This window comes from Lactuca saligna, chromosome 6, assembly GCF_052625555.1.
Source record: "Lactuca saligna cultivar CGN05327 chromosome 6, ASM5262555v1, whole genome shotgun sequence".
Classification (NCBI taxonomy): Eukaryota; Viridiplantae; Streptophyta; class Magnoliopsida; order Asterales; family Asteraceae; genus Lactuca; species Lactuca saligna.
This window is the reverse complement of record NC_136422.1, coordinates 182024488-182050038: the sequence shown is the minus strand read 5'-3', so window position 1 is coordinate 182050038 and position 25551 is coordinate 182024488. Positions and strand designations below refer to the sequence as shown.

General features: G+C 35.4%; 1 protein-coding gene across 1 annotated transcript; it reads right to left on the bottom strand.

The window, feature by feature from the left end:
• Positions 1-813: 813 nt before the first annotated feature.
• On the bottom strand, positions 814-3076 carry LOC145003204 (uncharacterized). The gene is made up of 4 exons (XM_078962332.1): positions 2925-3076; positions 1867-2425; positions 1575-1716; positions 814-1481 (listed from the first exon to the last, which is right to left on the bottom strand). The coding sequence occupies exons 2-4, from the start codon at positions 2345-2347 to the stop codon at positions 1388-1390; spliced, it is 717 nt and encodes a 238-aa protein (XP_078818458.1). The 5' UTR covers positions 2348-2425; positions 2925-3076; the 3' UTR covers positions 814-1387.
• Positions 3077-25551: the final 22475 nt, after the last annotated feature.

The window sequence follows — 25551 nt, the reverse complement described above, 5'->3', positions numbered from 1 at the left end:
GAACGCAGAACATGCTTTTTTTTTTTTTTTCTATCATGTCATGTCTTAGGTAACAAACTGATTCTTAATTATCTTTACCAAAAGAAACCATACTTGTGAAATTAGTATCTAATGAATGCAATATCTTTAATCAGATACGTATGGGCAACATATCTTTAATCAGATACGTATGGGCGACATGAATGAGTATGTTAGTCAACATATCTTTAATCGGATACGTATGGGCAACATGAATGAGTATGTTAGTCGTCCGTTGAGGATGAAGGGTATAAATGTAATTTTGCATCACTGCTCAATTATTCAAAGTCTATCCAAAATAAGTCCATACCCAAATTATGCAAAATATCATACTAAAATCCTCGATTATATCTATGAATGCTCATCCATATGCACATGCATGTCTTAAGAACCACATACTTCCTTGTACCAATTTGTCCAGATGCAAAAAAATCCCTTTGGCTGAAAATAATATTGGCAACATCAATTATTTATAACGATGATGATAAAAAAAAAATAAGTAAAGTTAAAAAAAACATTTTTTCCTAAAAGGGAAAAGAGACAAAGGGTGTAGTTGTCATTTTACATGAAATAGACTTCTCCATAGTCATGAATATAGCATCATGTAACTATTTGTCTAAAAATAATTCCCCAAAACACCCTTCGAGCCAATGTGTTGCTCTTTCAAAAAAAAAAACAAGAAAAGAAGGGTATAATTGTCTTTTTAAGAAAAACAAACCTATCTCTCTCACAATCACTCATAAACTCTCACACATGTTTTGATGCATCACTAAGCAAATAATTAAGAAGCAAATCTGAATCTTATAAGTGGGATATTAAAAATTGAACTCAACTGATTTACATAGATATCAGATCTCGATTTTTGTTGACTACAATACATATTATTTAACTTGTTAATTACAAAACAAAAAAACCTAACTCAACTCCAGCTAAATTGCCGATTTCTCATCTCTATATAATAATAAATAAATAAATAAAAACCCTGTTCTAGTAGCACAATTAGAATAAGTACAAAAACTATCCTTTAAACTACATTTGTTACACATACAATATTTGACAGAACCGACTAGAACGTAGTACTGACCAGATGAAACCGAACAAGCTTTTTGCTAATTTTTGACGATGAGGAGGGCATTAACGTCTTTTTCCACAAAACATAGACCGGAAGGAGTCCATGTTGCACCTTTTTGGGTGCCATAAAAAACATAATTTTTGCTACTGATATCAGTGTCATTCTCAGTCCAACTGTTCTGTTCTTTCATGTCATATGCCGCGTAACAAATAACGCGTTACTATACACATGGTACAACATTGTTGTCACAGGCATTGCCACATGGAGGGAGGTTAACTTTTTGTTTTTTTTTTTTATTTAGCTACTATTTTGTTTTGTCTTGTCTTGCTTAACACCAGACGACAGTACTTTCCTGCTAACAAAACCTGAACCTGGAATCTTTTGAAAAAAACTGCAAAATACCAAGAATTTTTTTTAAAAAAATTTCCTTCCAATAACAAGCATATATTTATATCACTAAGAAAATATAAAATGGTTTGCGTACCTTGAAGATTTAGAATCGGGTAGAATGGAATCACTAGCAGATGGATTGAGTTGTTCTTGTGTAAATACTAAACCATTTTCGTTTGTTTGAGCTGTTTGAGGAGAACCCTGAGAAGTTACACTTGAATTTTGGCATGACATTCCTGAAAAAACATAATGTAAAGTTTTATCTTAATGGAAATATATAAAAACAATAAGATATTCCTGGTGTTTTTTTTTTTTTTTTTAAATTAATGGTGAAGTATGAAGATAGAAAGAGAGATAATGATAACAATTAAGGTGTAATTTATTACCTTGGTGGAATATCATTAGGAAGAAGATGATTGTAAAGATCATGGCAAACAAGCTACCACTGATTGATGATGAAGATGAAGCTTTTAATGCTTTCTTGTGCTTGAGTGCTTTCATCCTCTCGATTCTTGCCCTTTTCATCATGGCAAGTTCAGCAAGCTCTTTGATAAGCTTCTGATCAGCAGCATCTAAAGAAAAGCCTCTAGGTGGACGTGGTGGTTTAGGTGGTTTTTTAGCACTTGAACACGACTTTTTACGTTTCTCTTTCCCCATTTTCTTCATTGTCGAATCTCCTTCTATCTTTGAGTCGATTGCCACCTTCACATTTAATGGATCGACATTCAATTGGTCACATAATCTGGTGGAAATAAAATCGTTTCTTGCTAGATTTTCATCAGATTGGGGATTAGGGATTCGTTCTTCAATGGTACCACTCTCGAGATCAACAAGAAAATCTTCGTCAATAGGAGGACGATGTTCCATTACAACTTTAATTTCCAAGTAAACATAAACAAAATTTATGTTGATTTGTAATTCAAATCTCTGTTCGATGATGAAATCCTGAAAACAAAATAGATCGAGCTGATTAGATTATTGCATCTCATCGATTATACTTCATTTATATAAACTAAAACCGAAGGATGTGAGCTAAATTTAATCACAAAGCAAATGCCATAATTGTTTGTAGATGAAGCAAAAGTAACCAAGTATAGGTGGCATTGTTCAACACGGTGAGTTGAAAACTTTAAAATGCCAAAACAAAGAAATCAAACCAAAACACGTATAGAATATTCGAAAAGTGTAGAAGTATAGAATAAAATTGAACTTAAATTGCTAGCTGTTAACCACAAAACAAAGCAAAAAATGTCAAACAATTAGTGTATACAAAGTAATGAATGATTAAACAGAAGCTTAGCGAGAAATCAACACAAAATTGAGTAGAACTGAACCTAAATCTTAAGAAACAGCAACGTATAGATGAATTCAGACACGATTATACGAAAATCATAATAACAAATTCATCTCTGAACAATAATAATAATATTTTGAGGGGAAGTACCTTAATTGAAGGCCCTAGATCCAAATTTAGAGTGAAATCAAAGGATCTCTCTCCTCAATTATACACAGAAAATCAATCAGAGAGCGATGGTACGTAATTTTGAAAGGGGGAGACATTATATATAGGGTAATTTTAAATGCAAGAAAGAAAACTTAAATCCACGGACTCTCATACCACCATCAGTCATGAATAAAATATTAATATTCTTAATATATTTATATTTTCGATTCACACCCTTTCAATTTTATCGAGAGCAAATTACACGAATAGTCCCTATGGTTTGGGGTAATTTGCAAGTTTGGTCCCTAACTTATTTTTTTAACTCGGAAAGATCTTACTGTTTGTTTTCGTTACGCACTTGGTCCCTACTGTTTGCTTTTATTACGCGCTTGGTCTCTATCTTACCTAAAAAGACTATTATTTAAATAGGGAAAAATTGTAGGGTATGTAAGATAAGGTGAGGGGATGGAGGTGGGGGTGTGTTTATTTAAATAAATTAAAAAATTAAGGGTAAAATAGTCTTTTTAGGTAAGACAGGGACCAAGCGCATAACAAAAACAAACTGTAGGACCTTTCGAGTTAAAACAATAAGTTAGGGACCAAACACGCAAATTACCCTAAACCATAGGGACCATTCGTGTAATTTACTCTTTTATCGAAAGTTTCAAAATTTACTTATTATTCTCTAAAGTTCTAACTACATGTTCTTTGTTTAATTCTTAGACTAACCGGTGTACTTATAACGAAAATATTTGCAGTCTATGTAGCCACCACAATTAGTCAGTTAGGGCATCTCTAACCCACCCTTATACTCCATTTCTTTTCCTATTTCTCCTCCTATTCTTCTCCAACCCTACCCCATTTCCACCCCCATTTTTAGAGATATGAATAGTATTTCCCCATATATGGGGGAATACTATTCATATCTCCAAAAATGGAGGTGAAGTTTGGTTGTCAATTTTAATCCCTCTTATTTTTATTTTATACATTTCTAGTTTATTTTATCTACTAATTATAATTTAAATGCAATATTTAATATTTATAATATTATGTTGTATACTAATTTATATTAATTAATCATAAATATAAAGTTTAATTAGTAGAGGGGTGCATTTGACAATATATATAAGTTATAAAAATGGAATATTCCAAAAATATACTTTTTGGAGTAAAAAATGGGGTAGAAAATGGAGATGAAACACTGTTTACTCCATTTTTTACTCCATTTATGGGAGAAAAAATGGAGATAGGTTGGAGATGGTCTTATGAACACCACTCCATATCCTTAGTAGTGGAAGAATTCGTGATAAATTGTGGTGGGGAGGACGAACCACCACATCTAATGCGTTTTTTTCTCTTTATCTCTCTATCTCTCTCTCTACATAATAATTAATTAAAAAATATTTTTTATTTTAATAATAATAAAATAAAAAGGATATAGTGGTAGGTATCCTAACATTATGGTGTTTGAATATAGTGATGAGTTGACACTCACCGCTATAGTGGTTAGTGGTGAGTATAAGACCATCCGTTATACTTTCTACAAGAACAACTAAGGAGAGCTTCCAGATTAGCCACAAACCACCACCGGATTACGTATCACAACCAGAAATAGAAGAACGAAGAGAGAGAGAGAGATAGAGAGAGAGAGAGATAAGAAGAAGGTTGAGAGAGAGACCCTCCGTTGTAATTCATGGTTGGCTTCACGAACCACCACGAACATGACACACCGGAATGGTGTGCACGACCGTGGTTCGTGGCTACGTATAGCACGATCGCCTCCATGCTAAGCATACCAGACGACCTAACAGATGGCCTTATACCAACTTAATGTGTTAAAATATATCTTGAAAATTAGAGTACATTGAACTTATAAAAACAATATTTTGGAAAAATGTCAACTAACCCTTTTTCTTATTATTTTTGGACGATGATGAGTATTTTAGTTTTGTGTTTATGGTGTATTTTGTTTAGAACTAATATAATGACTTTGTTAATTGAGAAAATATGTAGGGTGTCAGATTAGATGGTCATATCGTGTTTTTAATGGACACGATACGATAAGATAATTTTTATATAATACATACATTATATAATATCAAGTTTTTTATTTACACTAACACAAAAACAATTCAGTTAAAACACGATAAAAACGATCAACACGAAGAACACAAAACATATAAATGAAAATAAACACTATTTATTTAATTCAAAATTAATCTTACAAACAAGACAAACATGTAAACATGATAAATACATTTAATTATCATGTCAATTTCGTATCAAATCTTGACATGAACATGACATGATACAGCTTCAAGTTTTCAACACTTCACGAACATGAAACAAACATTTTTTCTACTTAAATATTTTGATATATGTAAAGGTTAATGTGAGACAAGTTTTATTTGTGAGATGGGTTTTATTTGTGAAACCATTGAGTTATTTATTTCTATTGAAATATTTTTATATTTTGGTATTAATATAAATGTAATATGTATAATATTCTAAAACAATATTTTTAACGTTTACATTGTAATATTCTAAAACTTTAAAGTTGAGAACATTGCATATACTATATTTTTATAAAAACTAGAATAGTATAATATTTCACTAAAAAAACGGTCTTATAGTCTTATAAAATATGATCTGTCACACACACACACACACACACACACACACATATATATATATATATATATATATATATATCATTTTTTGCTTTAACGTTCCAGTGTACCGGCAGAGAGCGGGTATGCCTAATCATAAATGATTATTTGGCAGAGAGCAAAAATCATATGTGATTATACTTGTTTATACGTATATGTCTAATTATAAATGATTATACATATATGTCTGTTCACAAAGTGAGTAATCATATATATGATTAGAACAATTTGTGGCAGAAGAGGTAGTGGTGGCAGATGTGATGATGATATAAGTAATGAAGGTGACAGTGGTGAGGTCGACTGGTGGCAGAGGTGGTGGTGGCGGTAGCGATTTTGGTGGTGGGGAAGGTGGTAGAGGTGAAAGGAACGGGCTACGCTACATAATCAATATTGGACTTATTGGATCATTAGCAATTCATGTCAGGATTGGTTGTTGGGGGTTTCTAGAAAATCCATTTTATAAAATTTATGAGAGATCAAAAAGGGTGTGAATGCTTTATTTATCATCGGGCAGAGATGAATACTATATGGTAGCGGTAGGAAATTCTTTGGCCTTGAATCAGGGTATCTAGGAAGAACAGGTTGTTCCAACTCGATATCGTCAAGAATTCCTGAATATTGCATAGACTGATTCGTCGCGCCGGTACACCGGAAGGTTAGAGCCACAAATGTGAATTATGTGACTGAAGATGAATATCAAGATCTTTATTTTATTTTGAATCTCAAATATAATACAAGGACTATAAATAACTTTACAGAGTGAAAAGGATATAAATAAAAAAGAAGAAATAAATAAAAGGGCTATCTATATAATATTTGAATTTATGATTTAATTTACTATGATTTATTCGTACTGTTCCCTTTATAAATATACACAAATTACACGTGGCGTACGAGGGCTTTTAAGGATTTGGGGACACTGAGACAGCTAGGAAGCACCCAATTTTGATTTTTTTATACACTTTTATCTTTTTGTTTTTAAAAAAACAAAAGAAAAGAACACAGTGTTAGATTTATACGGTAAAACTATGGGGTGGAACATCTCATTTCCCACCTTTTTTTATTTTTTTATTTTCCATACTATTTAAGCGTCATTTTTCAAGATTACGTTACTCTTGTATATTTCTTTTGGTTTTCTCTTTTCATTTAGAGAAAAGATCATATCCTATTTTCTCTTTTAATTTTAATTTTTATTATTAATATATATGTAATAAATTTAGTTAATTTATAAAAATACGACCAAAAAATCAAAATTATATAATAATAAAATAAAAGCTTTTACATTGACGTTGCATATTCATGAGTTCATTAAGACTTTCGGAGATGATTTTACAATATAAGTGTGAAGGTTTCAAAAGATTAAGAAATGAGTTTTTGACGCTATAGCAAATTAATATTTGTTCAATTTGCACATTTAATCACTAAAGTTTTTTTTTCCCTCAATTGATCATTAATGTTAGTAAATACCGGCTAATTACTCCTTATGTACCCGGTAAATGCAACAACCGGTAGTATTGCTTACGTGGAATAAGTTTACATTATATATTTCATTTATTTTATCCACATAAGATTTAGAAGTCAAAATAAACATATTTATTTAGCTACAACTACACTCCTTCGTTCTTCATTTTTCTCATCTCACAATGATTATGAAGCACTAAACCTAGGGTTCGAAGTCTTTTTCTCCGATCGAAGTCAGTGAGCAGTCAACCAACCCACAATGTCTAACTCGATGCCAAACCCTAATGGACTCTACCCTATAATTGATTTGAACTTCAAAGGTGTTTTTCTAAGAAATCATTTCTCGTATAACCATGGTATCAATTTCACTTTCAATGATCACGATTTTTCTGGAATGACATACGATGAATGTATCACCTTTCTCGAACGGTTCATGCAAGAAAGTATAAAGAAGTTATACTACTGTGAACCAGGTAAACCCTTAATATCTGGAATAACTGCTATTACTAATGATGAAGACTATGGTGGTTTCATTTTTCAAGCATATGGGACAGATGGTAAAATTTGTATGTATATGGACCATGATGGTTAAGGAATAAAAGATTGGTTTGGATCTAACGTAGAAGATGAGGATGGAGATGATTCATGCATTAAGGGTGGTGAGAATAATGACGAAATTGATAGCCTAACAGATGTGGATGTGGACTTTAATGAGGACATAGTCACTATGAATAGTTAAAAGTGTGATGACTTTCTAAATAGATTATGTGGCGAAGAGGAAGAGAGAAATGATAATCGTAACACACCAAAATTTTCAACCAAAATTTTCATTTTTAAATCACATAAAATAAGTATCACATTTTCTCAAAACCACAATGTATCAAATGTCAAAAACACAATTCAACAAAACAACTGATAAATCCCAGAATCCTCGACATAGTCTCAAACATGTGTGTACAATCAAGTCGGCGCTTTCCCGCGGTCTTGAAAAGTACCTGAAACACATAACACACAACACAGTAAACACAAAGCTTAGTGAGTTCCCTAAAATACCACATGCACAAATAATAAGCTTCTCATGGTTGTAACTCGGCATGGACCCTCCGACCTCATGCATCTCAGTGAGGACCCTCCGGTCTCACGGATTGGTGCGGACCATCCGGTCTCATGGCTCGGTGTGGACCCTTCGGTCATATGTCTCAGTGAGGACCCTCCGGTTTCACAACTCGGGTTGGACCCTCCAATCCTACACCTCATTGAAGACCTTACAGTCTTACAACTCGGTTTGGATCCTCCGATCCTAATTCAATAAAGCACAAAATAATATAGCACATATCATAAAGATAAAATGCATAATATCACGGTACTCAATATAAGCACATATGACCCTCCGGTCTATAACTCAATAAGACCCCCCGATCACACAATATTACCGCTCAGGTAAGTATAGTGAGAAGACTCACCTCAGAAGTAAGCAAGTAGATCTAGTACACCCACGATCAGTCTAGACTCCGCCTACATAATATAATTATCTCTAATAAGCAATTTGTAATAATCACTCCGAGATGTTAAGCTAACTCTTGCACTAAATCTCAAAAAGGGTGAAAATACCATTTTACCCCTCCATGGTCTCTAAAGTCCACAGTTGACCAAACCCTAAAAGTCAATGAAAGTCAACGCTCAAGTCAACAGTCTATGTTGACTAAACTCGTTGAGTGCATTTACGCGAATCGTCGAGTTTCTTTATTTTCTCATAAGTATAAGGGAAATCTAATTCAAATTGTTGAGTTGTCTCATCAACTAGCCGAGTTGTCGCATGTACAATCTATCGAGGGAAAACCCTAGTTGACTCGTCGAGTTCCCCTAGACAACTTCTCATTCATACAATTCTAAGTAGTAATAAGGTCTCAAACTCTAGATCTAGCCTCCCAAAGCTGAAGTACCACGTAAAGCTTCTAGATTTACGTCCATGCATGACATTTAGGGATCATATGCCATCATAAGCTCTAAATAGGGTTTAATGCATGAAGGTTTGTCACTAGCTTGATAAAGTTTGGACCTTTGGGCTCAAAGAACCTCATACAGTCCAACTCTAATGTTTCAATCTCATGTCATGCTCAAATGATTCAATAACCAAAAGATAGATGGGAGAAAGCCCTAAAACTCCTTAGAAAGAGATCTAACAAAAGAAATGATCAATGTGGTAGCTTATTACCTCCAAACAAAAGCTAACACTGAAGAACACTAGATCCAAAAGTCCCTCTTCAACCTTCTTCCAAAAGTGCACAAGAATACCAAATTTAGTCTCTCTCTCTCTCTCACTCTCACACACACACACATACACAATGAATGAAGCTTGATTAGGGTTTCTTATAAAGTTCTAAGTGACAAGGGAGGCGGAAATGAAGGCTCAAGGTCCTTTAAATAGGACACAAACCCTGAAAATTAGGGTTTTCTCACTCAGCACCTACTCGTCAAGTTTGGGTCCTCCTACTCATCGAGTAGACTCTAAAAATCACACGACCAATTAACTCCTATACTTGGCGATTTGGGGAATCCAACTCATCGAGTTACTCTGAAATTATGAAAGTAACTTGATTAAATATTATACCTGGGAGTCGGGATGTTACAATTCTCCCCCACTAGAATATGACTTTGCCCTCGAAGTCATCCTCTGGAAACAACTATGGGTACTGCTCTTGCATCTTGAACTCCGGCTTCCAAGTCCATTCGAATCGCTTCTGATATTGCCACTGAACTTGAACCAGGGGCACCTCTTTATTCCTTATGACCTTCACCTTCCTATCCAAGATCGCTATCGACCTCTCAATGTAGTTCAGGATTTCATCAACCTGAATGTCCTCTAAAAGAACCACTACCATCTCATCAGCTAGGACACGTGGAAAGTGTTGTGAATCTGGCTCAACTCTGCAAGAAGCTCCAATCTATAAGCTACCTTACCCACTCGAGCGATCACCCTAAAAGTACCAATGTATCTAGGGCCCAACTTGCCCTGTTTCCTGAATCAGATCACCCATTTCCATGGGGATACCTTCAGAAGGACAAAATCTTCGACCTGAAACTCTAACTCTAAATGGTGCCGATTGGCATAACTCTTCTGATGACTCTGGGCCATCATTAACCTCTGTCTGACCTGTTGGATCTGCTCTGTCATCTTGAGCACTATCTCAGCGGCCCCCCATCACTCTCTGCCCTACCTCTCCCCAACAGATGGGAGTCCGAGACCTCCTCCTATATAGGAGCTCAAAGGTAGGCATACATATATTGGTATGGTGGCTGTTGTTGTATGAAAACTCAGCCAAGGGCAATTAAGTGTCCAAACCTCCATCGAAGTCCACAACACATGCACATAGCATGTCCTCGAGCATCTGAATCATCCGCTCGCTCTGTCCGTCTGTCTATGGGTGATATGTGGTACTGAAGTGCCACCGGGTACCCAACTCCTGATGAAATTCATCCAGAACCTGGAAGTAAAGCACACATCTCAATCTGTCACTATCAATGTCGACACTCCATGCTATGCCACCACCTATCGCACGTAGATCTCAGCCAATTTCTCCACAGAAGAGCTCTCATTGATAGCTAGAAAGTGAGCACTCTTCGTCAACCAGTCTACAATCACCCATATCGCATCAACACCTCACGCAATACTCAATAATTTGGTGATAAAATCCATGGAAATATGTTCCCACTTCCAATGGGGAGTCTCTAGAGGCTGCAACGGACCATGTGGATGTTGGTGCTCCACCTTGACTTGACGACAGGTTAAGCATCTCTCAACTACCCATGCCACATCTATCTTCATGCAGGGCCACTACTAATCTCTTTTCAAATCCAAATACATCTTGGTGTCCCTCGGATGGATCAAGAATCTCGAACTATGAGCCTCATCCATCAAAATACATCAAGCTTTGCTTGTATAAGGCACCCAAATCCATCCATAGAAAGTATAAGCCCTCGACTATCCATCCCAAACTCGAAAATATGCCCGATCACCCGCTCTATTACAGTTCTTTGGTCTCACTGCCACCACATGGGCCTCTCGGATGGTATCTAATACTGGAGTCATCACCGTCATCCTCATGCATACGTCTTGGATCGGAGCACTCACTACTCTGTGACTCAGGGCATCGACAACCACATTAGCCTTTCCAGGGTGATACAAGATCACACAGTCGTAGTCTTTCACTACATTCAACCACCTCCTATGTCTCATATTCAGGTTTGGCTGATCCATAAGGTACTTCAAGCTCTTATGGTTCGTATATATGGTGCACCGGACACCATAGAGATAGTGGCGCCAAATGTTGAGGGCAAACACCACCGCCCCAATATGGTGCACCGGACACCATAGAGATAGTGGGTCCAAATGTTGAGGGCAAACACCACCGCCCCAACTCCAAATCGTGGGTGGGATACCTCGTCTCTTGAGGCTTCAACTGCCTCATTGCATACGCTATCACATGCCCCCTATACATCAACACAATACCCATCCCGGATATAGATGCATCACAGTAAACTAAGAAGTCCTCCACTCCCTCAAGAAGGGCTAACACTGGAGCTTCGCACAATCTCTGGCGAAGAGTCTCGAATAAGGCCTGCTGCTCGGGACCCCAAGCAAAAGTAACACCCTTCATGGTCAATGTGGTAAGAGGAACGACAATCTTGGAGAAATCCATGATAAATCTCCGGTAGTAGCCTGTTAGGCCAATAAAATTCCCGATCTCAGATGGGGACCTCGGCACCTCCCATCGCATAACTACCTCAATCTTGGCTGGGTCGACCAAAATCCCATTCCGGTTGACGAAGTGTCCTAGGAACTGGACCTCTCGTAACCAGAAATCACACTTAGAGAATTTGGTGTAAAGCCTCTCCGTCCTCAATACTCCAAGAATCTCCCGAAGATGCTCCTTACTTCCTGTTCCTTGTTTGGTTGTGGGCTTAGGGAAAATTCACACAATTACCTATCTGTTCGATATTAGATTATATATAGCTAGTATAAACTAAGTGATTATATAAGGAACCATTATGGTTACCATTTTTACTAAAAGAAATAAGGATTTTCTTAAAGAATGTTTTCATCAAATATAAAGGAACTGTTACAATTAACTATGTGAGTACCAGATGAATACGCCAGGGTTATATACATCGAAGATCCAATAAACAATGGGATGTGTGACTTTTGCCTCATTTCCTGTTCCTTGTTTGGTTGTGGGCTTAGGGCAGATTTACACAACCGATTGTTTGTTTACTCTGGGATTTATATAACTTGTATCCATTAGTACTCATAGAAAGGATTATAGAGTCATTTTTACTTAACTTTCATCATATCGGAAGATATAGGATCTTCTGGAGGAACTGGAAAACTTTTCTAAAAGAACTTTCAACTTACTTTACACCACTAAAATGTTGATCTACTCTTTCAAAATAACTTGTATTCTTAGGAAACTAGTAGACAGGTACGCTCGTCGGGATTCAGAAGATGAAGTATAGTAGTTTCATGTCTTATTTTGTTATTTACTTTTGGATTCAATCTTTTGTGAATCACTACTTGTAAACACTTTAATATAAATGCAATGGTTGTTTGTTACTATGATTGCTATGATACATGTGTTGTGATACTAAACATGACGTCCTCTGCCCCCGAACGTTTCCACTGTTCCAGTTTGGGGGTGTGACACTAGGCTAAACTAAACTTGGTTGACTTTGGTGGAATCCTTTAAATTTTTGTTGAATGTTGAAGACTCCATGAACTTGTTCTTGAATCTTTATGAGAATGTTTTGTGTTTTAACATTTTATTACTACTTGTATGCTTTTATTCATGAGTTTAAATATGCTTGTGGTGATTAGTTGGCTAATTTCTTGATTAAGTAAAGGATCCTCAAATTAGCATTCAACAAGTGATTTTTGTGTTAGTTTTACTTCAAACAATCATAAAAACATTTTCTCCAACATCGAAGTGAAAGCTTTTGACTCCTCTTGGATTTGGTGACTTTTTGGTTCTTAATGCTAGTTAACTTTCACTAATTACATGTTTAATGGAAATTGTGACTTTGACTAAGAAAATTGTTATGAGCTTTTCTAACCATTTTAAAACCTAAGAAAAGTCTAGGTAATCTCAAACTTTTTGGATTACTATAGCCAAATTAAGGATTTAAAACAAGTATTGCACAATTGGATTATAATGATATGTTCATCAAAAGTCAAAGTGAGGAAACCCTAAGGCAATCATCTTTCTCTTATTGATTTTTATCAAACTCTTTTGTTGAATTGTCCATTTAAATCTTAGTCTAATTCTAGTTATATTACAAAAAAAAATTAAAGACCAAAAACCCAATTTTTATTTTATTGTTATTTTACAAGTATTTTTACAAATATATTTTCATAGTTATAAAATTGAACCAATCTCCGGAAATTCGACCCTTTTACCACTATACACTATTTTAGTGTAAAAGATTTATGGCTATTAATTTTGTTGGCCTCGACAACCACTAGACACGCAGGAGGTTGATCAATCGACTGGAGGAGACAAACATTACTCTGGTTATATCGATTGAGTATAGAGTATCGGGAGGGAGACACTGACCTAATTTGGGGTAACAATATATCATCGATGGTTCAATATAAGGTTCAATTAAGGAAGGTTTCCACGTTATAAGATGACATGGTCAAATGATTGTCCACATAAGCCAATACATGTCAGCAGTTACCCCTAAACCGGTAATATTTTCTCTCATTCTTTTAATTAGCCGGTATTTACTAACATTTAGGATCAATTGAGCACAAAAAGAACTTTAGTGCATAAATGTGCAGATTGATCAAATATTAATGTGCTACGGTGTCAGAAACCCTTAAATTTTAAGATTACAAAACAATTAAGCAACTTTTAGTATTTATATACAATACAAAATAGGTCGATCCATCCGTGCCCCTCTCAAATACCAAAAAAAAAACACAAAACATAAAACAACAAATAATAAATTTAGCATTTCGCAATGCTACGCTATGAAACCAAAAATCGAATCAAAGCAAAATCGTCTTTGGAAAAATAATTTTATAATGGGTTCACAATTTCTCACTGATCCAAACTAAGAAATTTATTGTTATTTTAAGACATATTTAAAAAATTGTGGCTATTTTGTGGCATATCCTAAGCGAAATACGTTCGCATTTGTCTTTTTCTAAAATGAAAACACATAAATCCTCATCTTTTTAATCGTTCATCCAATACTTGCATTTTCAAATTACCCATACATATAAACAAAATTTGTGACCCTCTTTAACTCAAAATTAATAAAATTTCTGATGTGATACGTTTCTTATAAAAAGTCAATGTTTCAATATACTACAAAATTAATTGGCAAAAAGATAAGGGTTAAATTAAGAAATTGTCTACTATTAGTATTCTATGGTACATCTACTATGTTTGGTACAAGTATGACATCATTCGGATGGTTTTGCCCAATGAAATAGAACATTATAAAATAGTATATGAAAACATAACACGATCAACTACATTAAATAAATTGAAAACTAATTGAGCTGGCATCGGAAGCAATCATCCAAATTCTTTATTATCCTTTAGGCATATACTAGTAAATTATTTTAGTAGTCATAAAAAAAAACTTTAACTTTTGACTTATATATTGTGTAACTACCTAATCTAATAAAATTTTATGGAAGCTGATAAACAACTATAATAAATAAGTAATTCTTAGTTTAAAACTAAACATAACGTTCAAGAAAATAGGAAACATAAACATAACGTTCAAGAAAATAGGAAACTTACCGAATTATGAAGCAAAAAGATACTATATATGTTTATTAAAAGCTATAACGTCTTTATTTTTAATATAACCCATAAGAGCTATGAGAACTTTTAGTTATTCGACAACATAAAGTTTTTTTACTCTAATTTTTGGCTTTGGTTTTTGGTCTTAGAGTTATTTTTTATATCCAGTTAATTAATAAGTCTTGTATGGATAAAAAAACTGTATCTCTGATAAACTGTTATACATACAAACTTGTTTCATTTTTGGTTTGCTTGGATAGATTCCTCCATATGATGATGGAAGTCGGAGAGACAAAGATATAACATCTCAAATTTGGAGTTATGAATCAACCAATTTTTTAATCTACTTAAATCTTGATAAATTTTTTATTATGGACACATAACTTTCTGACTTATAGGGAAATCAGACTCCTCATTTCTAATTCATATTGGTTAAATGAACTATTTGATATGCCTTTTACTAGGTTTGTTAAGTGGTTGAGTCAGATTCATTCAGATTCAAACGTTTAATACTACAATTAGCTAGGTCTGATTCGGTCTTAAGTCTGATAAAAAGTTAGATTTAACTCTGTCAGATATAACTAAATTAGATCCGATTAAATCACCAAATGTTAAACAACTTTAAATGTTTTACTCCTCCATTTTGCATAGAATACTAAGTGTATTAAAGATTCTAAATAAATTTAATTTTGAGTTAGTTTCTAGTACTAAGATATTCATTCCTATATTAAACTAATCTAATTTCATATAACTAAGATACTTTATTGGGTTTTAAATTAAAATTAAACTAATTTGACTATTAAAAGTCAAAATATTTTTTAATTAGAAAGGAAAGACAACCCCAACACTTGGATACATTGAAACTGATAGATGCCATGTGATGTGAGTACCATTAAGTTCCCCCTGTGGTCGAAGTGTGGACTTCTAACATTTATGGACCTCCATACATGCTCATCCCTGTTAATCATATTTAATTTATCTATTTCCATTATTTCTAATAAATGAATTCATCTAAAATAATGTATTCATATCTATTTACGAGTGTAGACAAGAATAGTATCATCATTTTTATTTGTTTGAAATTGCTTATGCTTTTTTTTTTTTTTTTAATATTTTATAATTGCATATGCAGATAGAAACATTTACTAATTATACATGTCTCCTTTTGTAATTACCAAAGATCACATTTATACATTTTATTTCAACCAAATTAGTTAACATAATAATTTAATAGCATTTGTTGTTTTTGTGATATACAATGATTCCTATCACTATGGAAGCTAGAATAGAAAGCCACATAGTTCCTTAATATGTACAAATGAGTCTAAAATATGATGTGTAAAATCCAATTTTGAATTTATAATAGATTTAATTAGAACCGATGACTATTACACAACTGAGAAAATATACCTAATCGTATAACAATGTAACATTGATAAGAACGGGAGTCGAACACTAGGAAATGTGTATGATTTAGTCAAGAAAACCTGATTATCAGTTAAACTATAGACAACAAAAAGAGGGAGAATTTGCATCTAAACTAACTAAACTTAAGAAACAAAGCAAAACGAAGCAAAGATGGAAAACTGATTGCTAACAGATAATTGAAGTTACTTCTGTTTAGACTTGATTACTTCCATCAAATATATATGGTTGATTTTTATGCCGTGCAACGAATATTACACATTATTTATCGATTCCTAAGTTGATTCATTCTCTTGACCCATCACAAATCCTAATGATTTTAAGGACTCTTAACTCAATGGTCATGATCTTAATTATCCTTAAAATCAGTAATTAGTTCGTATCATGTAAGATTTAATCTGGTAATTAATCTCAGTGGTCATGGTAATCAATTGGTATATTTAGGTCAAGAGGTAAGGGTCTATTTATAGATTTTTTTAGTCGACCCGAAATATGTGTCGCATATACAAGAAAGACACCAATGCATTTCGAATTACTTAAGGTTTATCGTGTAATTCGCCCTTATCAACAATTTAGTCCTTATTCTTATCAACACTTTTATCATTGTCAACTTTTTTAGTCCTTATCAACTCTATTTTGCTTATTTTTTTTCTTCATTTTTGCAAATAAATGATATTTTCCTGCAAAAATAAACATTACAAGTACCTTTTAACTTTAACTGCATCAAAACACAACTTAAAATAATAAAGTAACACAATATATATATATATATATATATATATATATATATATATATATATATATATATATATATATATATATATATATATATATATATATATATATAGGCCAAAACTGCAATTAATCTCCGACATTAATTTAATACAACTCTATTTATCAAAACCAAAAAGAAATAATTTAAACAAAAACATCAATCATACTCAGAACCATGTACATATTTGTGTGTTTGTCTTCATGCATCAGGTAAAATTGGATTCCTTACTCACCAAGGCTTAGCATAGTGACTTTCATTGTACTTTGAAAGGGTGTTGTTTTTAAGGTCGGCCCAAGTGGTCGACCCTACAACGAGACCTGTGTTTGTAGCCTTTGTTATGGTTTTGCCCCAAAATGTCGGGTTTATGAATCCTACTACATTTTGTTATGAATATCATTTATTCCCAAATAATATATATCTAAATTATCAAGTTTGTTACACTACTAACACTAATTGGCAAATCCAGAGAGGTAGTTTGTATTCATACTTGTAAGTTGTATAGTAGGAACATTAGGAAAACAGTGCGTAAATCCTAATGTACTAGTACCGGTTGAGTTAACTGAGTTGACTCGTTGACTATGTTTGACCCAAAGTTGATGATTATCACATCATCCCCCATTTAGAAAGAATTCCGTCCCGAAATTTCCATTTTGAGTGGGTCCTGAACGGTTGGGGAAAAGATGTGGGTATTTTTGTTTCATCTGATCTTCACGTTCCTAAGTAAATTCGAGTTGTCGTTTGGCATTCCAACAGACCTTCACTATGGGTATGCGACTTTACTTTGTTCTTTTAATTTCCCTGTCCCTGATTTCCACAGGTTCCTCGACGAAGTGGAGACTCTCCTTGATTCCGATCTTGTCAAGTGGAATGATGAGAGTCTCATCGGACAAACACTTCTTCAATTTGGACACATGAAAGGTGGGATGCATGTTACTGAGCTACTGCGAAAGTTGACATCTATAAGCCACCGGACCAATCCTGGCAAGGATTTAGAATGACCCGATATACCTTGGATTCAGTTTCCCACATTTTCCAAAACGTATCATTCCCTTCCAGAGTGAGACCTTTAATAGTACACGGTCTCGAACTTAGAATTCAGGGGAATTCGTCTTTTATCTGCATAACTCTTTTATCGGTCCCGAGATGCTTTCAGTCGTTCACGAATTTGAACAATCTTCTTCGTTGTATCACATATGATCTTCGAGCCGGTGATAGTGTTGTTAGGTACTTGCCCCCTTGCTAGCTGCGTGTCACCCACTTCAGCCCAGTACAGAGGTGATCTGCACTTGCACCCATAGAGGGCTTCATATGGAGAAAATTTGATGTTAGTGTGATAATTATTGTTGTATGAGAACTCGATGAGTGGTAAGTGGGTATCCCAAGCTTTACCAAAGTATATCAGACATGCTCTCAACATATCTTCCAATGTTTGAATAGTTCTTTCACTCTGCCCGTCGGTTTATGGGTGGTAGGCGGTGCTTATGTTAAGCCTAGTTCCCAAAGACTTTTGTAGCGTTTGCCAAAACCGTGAGGTAAACCTAATATCTCTGTCAGAGATAATGGACATCGGCATACCATGCAGCCGTACAATCTCTTTGATGTACATCCTCGTTAGTTTTTCCATCTTGTCTATCTCCTTTATTGGCAGAAAGTGCGCGGGTTTGGTTAACCTATCGATAATCACCCATATGGTGTCGAGTCTACTAGTTGTCTTGGGTAATTTAGTTATGAAGTCCATGGTTATCCACTCTCACTTCCATTTGGGTATCTTCGGTTTCTACAGAAAACTTAAGGGCTTTTGGTATTCTACCTTAACCTTGTCGCAAGTCAAGCACTTGCCCACATAGGTAGTAATTTCTGCCTTCATGTTTGCGAAGGGTTTTGAGCATTCTAACACTCCTAAGGTGTACATGCAACCCTAGAAACCTTGGATCTATGTTTTACTAAGATACATGCAAATTTGATTTTCCAAGGTTCTTAACCTAACTAGCATGGCATGGGGAACTTTGAAACATAATAGCTAGTAGAAGAACATACCTTTTGTTGCTTAGATTCCTTGAGAACCTTGTGAGCCTAGCACCTCAGGTGTGATGCCTCAAATGTCTCACACAACACCACAACATTTGGAATAACCTTGAGAGAAGTTCACTAACACCTCAAAATCGGCTAGCCCTCTTGTTCTATTCTTAGTAGTGCCGATTTTGCTAGTCATGGGGTCCTTTTATAGTTGTGTCACAAGTAGGGTTACTCCATGTAAACCCTGATGTGTATGGATTTCATATTCCACGATTCATGGGTTTATAACCCCCATGGACTATCCATGGAGCACCTTATGGGTTTTAGCTGTAACGCCTGTGTTTCCGGGCTTGCCGTTTTTAGCAATGTAATGGTCTAGGTTAACCTTTGTAACCCGTTTTGAAATAATAAGATTGTATTATTTGAGTATTATGTGTTTTGTTCTTAATTGCTTAATTATGTGGTTTGATTTATTTAAGAATAAAAATAAGCGTCAAAATTTAAGTGTAAAATAAACTTGATATCTTTAGATAATGTTGTAGTGGTTGAAACAAGGTTTCCGAAGATATAAAGAATGCCGAAATCCGAGTTATAACGAGGAAGTTATGACCTGTCGAAGTTTCGCGACAGAACCGGCAACGCTGAATAACGTAAAAAGTGAAATTTACGTTAAAGCGATATTTAGCCTTAGTGATCTAAACGAGAATCGAAGATCTCGTTGTTAGTATCAAAGCGATAAAAAGTTAGGCGAGAACGGACGTCAAACGAAGAAGTTATGAATTTATAACGAAATTTTCTGTCCCGACCTATTAAAAATAAATAATAAAAATAAAGTCAAAATTAGCCGACGGAGTCTAAACAAAAGTTGTAGAGCGTAGTCTCACCTTTCCGTGGATATAAAGAACGTCGAAAACGGAGTTCGTATGAAGAAGATATGAATTTCCGAAGTTTATTAATTAATTTGTATTTATTTTTAATTGAAAATTCGGAAGCATTATCCGAAGACGAGTCACAGCTCTGATCCGAGGTACGCGCCGCGTACTCGAGTACGCCCCGCGTACAGCCAAAGTGTTGACACTTCGGATGACGCATGCAGTGACGCATTTCGGAGCCTGTACGCCCCGCGTACGAGAGGCTTCCAGCCTCCTATAAATAGGATGCGAGGGTTCCGGGTTTATTTGCTAATTTCCTCTCGTTTTTGTGCCGAAGCTCTGCGGTTTTACCCCCGAAGCCATCCCGAAGCCCCGGTAATATTCCCGAGTCCCGAAGCGAGTCCCGAGATCCCGAAGATCCCGAGAAGTGCGCTTTCCGAGCCGAAGCTCTGCCCGCGAGAAGTTCGATTTTCGTAGAGATCTTCCAGATCTGCGGAGGATTATTACTTTTGCGAGTCGTAGTGCTGTCCGATCATCTTCTGATCAAGTGAGTGTATACTACCTTTCATAAACGCAATAATAATACAAGTATGGTTCGAGGGTATTAAGTTTATTGTCGTTTATACGTGTGAATGCGTTGTTACTTTCTCATAACGTATAACTATGAAGTATTTTATACAAGATACGTGTTATGTGTATATTTTGTTGTTATGTGTGTGAATGTATATTCACTTTCTTCTATCTTACAGATATGATTATTTCTATATGAAATACGTGTTATGTGCGTGTGCCTCATATGTTATATGGAAAATGTTTTGATCAAGCATGTTATACAGGTTTTGAAAATATGTATAAAATGTATGTTTTTATCTACTAATATGTTGGGTAGAACATGGGTAGATAGTTGGTGTGTAATAAACATATGAGAGGCCTCGTTGTTGTTTGATCCAGTCATCTAGCGGAATTTAGATGACGACCACGGACTTTTCTAGATAGTCATGTGGAACGCTAGCAGGTTCATAACCTGTAGGTGTTAATGAACTTGGGTGTTCATTCGCTGTATTCCATCCCTCTCATGGTTGCCTTATTTGACTTATATTGCTGAGGAAACCCCGCAGCATGTGTTGTCACCCCGATGAAAATATTCTTAGATTAGGTCCCTTGTGTTAGTTATTTTAGGGACGTAAAGTGAGAATAACGGGAATGGGTAACTGGGTTATTGTTGGTTGATAATAATTAATTTAATTATTTATTGTGGGTTGAAAACCCTATATGCTCACCAGGCTCCCAAGCCTGACCCACTCAGTTTTATTTGTATTACAGGAAGTGGCGCAAGGGCGTAAGATGGATGAACCATCAAGTTGTTTTGTTTACAAGTCTGCATATGTTTATATTTGTTATATGACTTGTAATGTATCCGTTTATGCTTATTGGTCTGTATCGGAACATGACACCCCGAGTTTTGATTATAATGAAAATACATTTCTTTTATGAAATGCTTCGGTAAACATTGTTTTATCATGTTTTGTTTTTGGGAACAAATTCCGCAACTCTTTCAAATCAAAAAGATTTACTCTGAAAATATTTAAAAGCATAAATGAAAATCGGTCTTTTCTGGCCGAGATTTTGGGGATGTCACATTAGCCCAATTCAATAAACCATGGATCATTAGTGCACTATAAAAGAATGGATTATTTACACAATCAACCCCATATATTTAATTAGTCTCTTTTTGATCACTCAATTAATTCCAAATTAATTCTTGATCAATACTAATTAAATAATATTGTTAATATATTAGAACTTATAATATATTAATAAACCTTAAGTGTCCTTTCTCTCATTTAGTCTATCCAAGTGTTGCAATGCCATGCAACCCAAATGGACCATGCCAACTAGGTCAAGTACATTCCATAAATAGTTGTGAACTTAGACACCTAATCAATGGTTTGGCCACCGGTATAGTTTCTTGAGATCCAGATACATCTTTTATGAACCAGGATGAACAGAGTATTTAGTCTTGTGAGCCTCGTTCATTATAATGTTTTTGAACCCACCAAACTTCGGTGTCCAGATCTGATTCATGAGATAACGAGCTCTGTCTCCCTTGACTTCAAGATTTTTCTCCATTCCTCGCAAGGCTTCACTTGTGGCATTTTTAGGCTTCAAAGCCTCGAGTTGTGCCTCCTTGATCTGCATGGATAGGTGTAAATGAATAGTTATGGTTAATGATCTTACTCGGCAGCCCGAGTATTCTTTTCGACTTAGGGCATCTGCTACTACGTTGGCGTTGCCCGGATGATAACGAATTTCATATTCGTAATCATTTAGTAGCTCTACCCATTGTCGTTGTTTGATGTTGAGTTCTTTTTGATTGAGAATGTGCTGGAAACTCTTATGGTCAGTGAAGATTGTGCACTTCGTACCATAACGATAGTGTCTCCAGATCTTTAAAGAAAATAACACTGCTCCTAATTCAGGGTCATGTGTGGTGTAGTTGACTTCGTAAGTCTTAAGTTGTCTTGAGGCATATGCAATAACCTTCCATCGTTGCATGAGAACACAACCTAGACCCTGATTGGACGCATCGCAGTAGACCACAAATTCTTTCGTCCCTTATGGAAGAGACAAGATCGGATCACTGCATAATGCTCGTTTTAGCGTTTGGAAGGTAATTTCTTGTTTATCCTCCCAGTTGAAGGTCACTCATTTCTGGGTCAAGGTAGTGAGTGACTTTGTGATCTTGGGGAAATTTTGTATGAATCTCCTATAGTAGCCAGCAAGGCCTAAGAACTGGCGGATTTCCGTAGGTGTCCTTGGCGCTTTCCAGTTCTCAATTGCCTTGAATTTAGAAGGGTCCACATGTATCCCTTCCTTGTTGACCGCGTGTCCCAAGACGTCCACCTTTCGGATCCAGAATTCACATTTCGAAAACTTTGCATACAACTTGTCCGTCCTTAATGTCTCTAGGACTTGCCGTAGATACTAACTATGTTCTTCCTTACTTCGTGAATAGATCAATATGTCGTCGATAAATACTATCACAAATTTATCTAAGTAAGGTCGACATACATGGTTCATTAGGTCCATGAACACTGCAGACACATTAGTCAATCCGAAGGGCATTACTACAAACTCGTAGTGACCACAATTATTTTAAGAAGCGGAGTGATGTCTGAATCACCACCTTATCAAGTGAGTGCATAGTTATTTTCATCTTACACATAGATATGAAGTATTTTATATAAATTACGTGCTATGTGTGCATATTTTTTTAGAACGGCGGAGATTTTATTAAAAAACTAGCCAGAAGCTAGAAAAAGAAACATTACAACAAATTACAAGCAATAGAAGGGTTATGAAGCCAAGAAGACCACCCTATCTTAGCTTTAGTACACCTATTAGAAATCCAAAAAAAGCATATCTCAATCACATCATCAAAAATAAAAGATTTCCTAGGCACCACCGTTCCAAAAATAGAAGCGTTTCGAAAATTCCATATAAGCACCGTAAAGTAGTAAAAATTACAACGTCAAAAGCTTTTATTTGACCACCTCTCAAACCAGTCGACCGATACCATGAAATAATGGAATCAATTGATAACTGGAAAGGAATCTGAACATCCCACCAAATAGCAACGCGAGACCAAATAACCATCAAATGAATACAATCAACGAAAAGGTGATCAATAAACTCAACCGTAGTGGAACAAATCGGGAAAATAATCGAGTCAAGCGTAACTCCACGATTAGACAATCTCTCTCTAGTTGGAATACTCCGTAACCTCAACCTCCAAATAAAAATATTTAACTTGATAGACACCCAATTATTTCATCTAGTCTCACAACCACCCGTAACCAACAAAGCACTATCAATAAGAAATCTAGCAGAAGAAACTAAAAAAGAATCAGAGACATCAATAGACCAACCCAACCGATCAGGAAAAGAATTAAGATGGAGATCACGCAACAAATCAGTCAACTCATCCCACTGGGTTTGCTCAATTCCACCCCTAGGAAGACGTCTAAGAGAATCAACACTCCAACCGACCATAACCCTATCCCGAATGGATACACTCCGATGAATGCCCAGGGCATAAATTCTAGGAATAGACACCGTAAGAGGCTGATCACCTTTCCGAACATCATGCCAAAGAGAAATATTACTCCCATCTCCAACTCTAATCGGACAGAAAGAAATCAAATCAACACCCCGATCTCTAAGCTGCTTTAACATCCTAATAATCTCACTCTAAGGACCTGTCCACCCTCTTCTCAACGTCAAAGAAAGACAACCCCCATCAGGACCATGTAAAGCTTTCACCATCCTGACCCAAATCAAATCTGGATTATGAAAGAATCTCCACCACTAACGAAAAAGAAGAGCTCGATTCAAAGAAAACAAACTTCCAATTCCATTACAACCCTTTTTTTATCAGCCAAAAATCTTTCCCAACGGACCGAAGCATACATCTATCCTCTGAATCTGCACCCCAGAAAAATCTAGAGCGAAGAGAGTCCAAAGAATTAAGAACACTAGACGGGGCCATAAACATGGACATCAAATAACTCCCCAAACTTCCAAGAACTGACTTAGTCAATGTTAGACGACCTCCGATAGAAAGGCTCTTCACTTTCCAGCCATATAATCTAGAACGAAAGCGATCCTGAATAGAAGACCACGCAGAAACTCTAGCCATATTTTGGCCAACCGGCACCCCTAAATGAACAAAAGGAAGGGAATCTGGAACACAACCCAAAGTACTAGACTCCACTTGAGAAGAAGAAACCCCCACTCCAATCAACTTTCTTTTTTTCAAATTAATTTTAAGACCTGGATATTTACTTAAGATTTGTGCTAGATGAAAGATTTAAGCTTCTTTGTTTTTTAGAATCTGAACATTTTTCTTCAAATCTAGACTGTAGATGCATTTTATTTTTAGAATCCGAACCTTCTTCTTCAGATCTAGGCTGTAGATGTATTTTGTTTTTAGAATTTGAACCTTTTTCTTCAGATCTGGGTTGTAGATGTATTATGTTTTCAGATCTGAGTCTTTTCTTCGGATCTAAAACTATAGTTGTACCTTATATCTAAAAATATGTTGAGTAGATCATGAGTAGATAAATGATGAAGGATGAAAGGTGATATAGACGAATGTTGGTAGCTGAGCCACAACCTGTAGATGTTTTCGAACTATAATGTACTCTAAACATCTTAGCAGTTGCGCAAAAGGATAATATCGGTAGCTGTGCCTAATAGAGAACATCATAATTCTGGCAATTGCGCTTAAATGATAATATTGGCAGCTGCGCCTAATAGATAACATCGGTAGCTGAGCCATAGGCAAATATGGACTTTGTGCCTATTCGTTAGGAGAATCCTTAGGAATGAAAAGGTGAATGATAGATGATTCTTAGGGTGGATCCTTAAGAGTAAAGAAGATTATGAGGATGGGTAATTGGGTTGATTATTTGATGTTTAAACATAATAACTGTATTATTGTGGGTTGAAAACCCTATGTACTCACCAGGTTTCCCAACCTGACCCACTAAGTTTATTTGTATCACATGTGTCGATATAAAGCTACACTACACT

What these genes read in the sequence shown, in the direction of transcription:
- LOC145003204 (XM_078962332.1), bottom strand. Translation starts at nt 2,347, where the DNA reads ATGGAACATCGTCCTCCTATTGACGAAGATTTTCTTGTTGATCTCGAG. An exon ending in CCTAATGATATTCCACCAAG is followed by an intron (nt 1,717 to 1,866) that starts GTAATAAATTAC and finishes ATGTTTTTTCAG; the next exon opens with GAATGTCATGCCAAAATTCA. An exon ending in CCCGATTCTAAATCTTCAAG is followed by an intron (nt 1,482 to 1,574) that starts GTACGCAAACCA and finishes GGTATTTTGCAG; the next exon opens with TTTTTTTCAAAAGATTCCAG.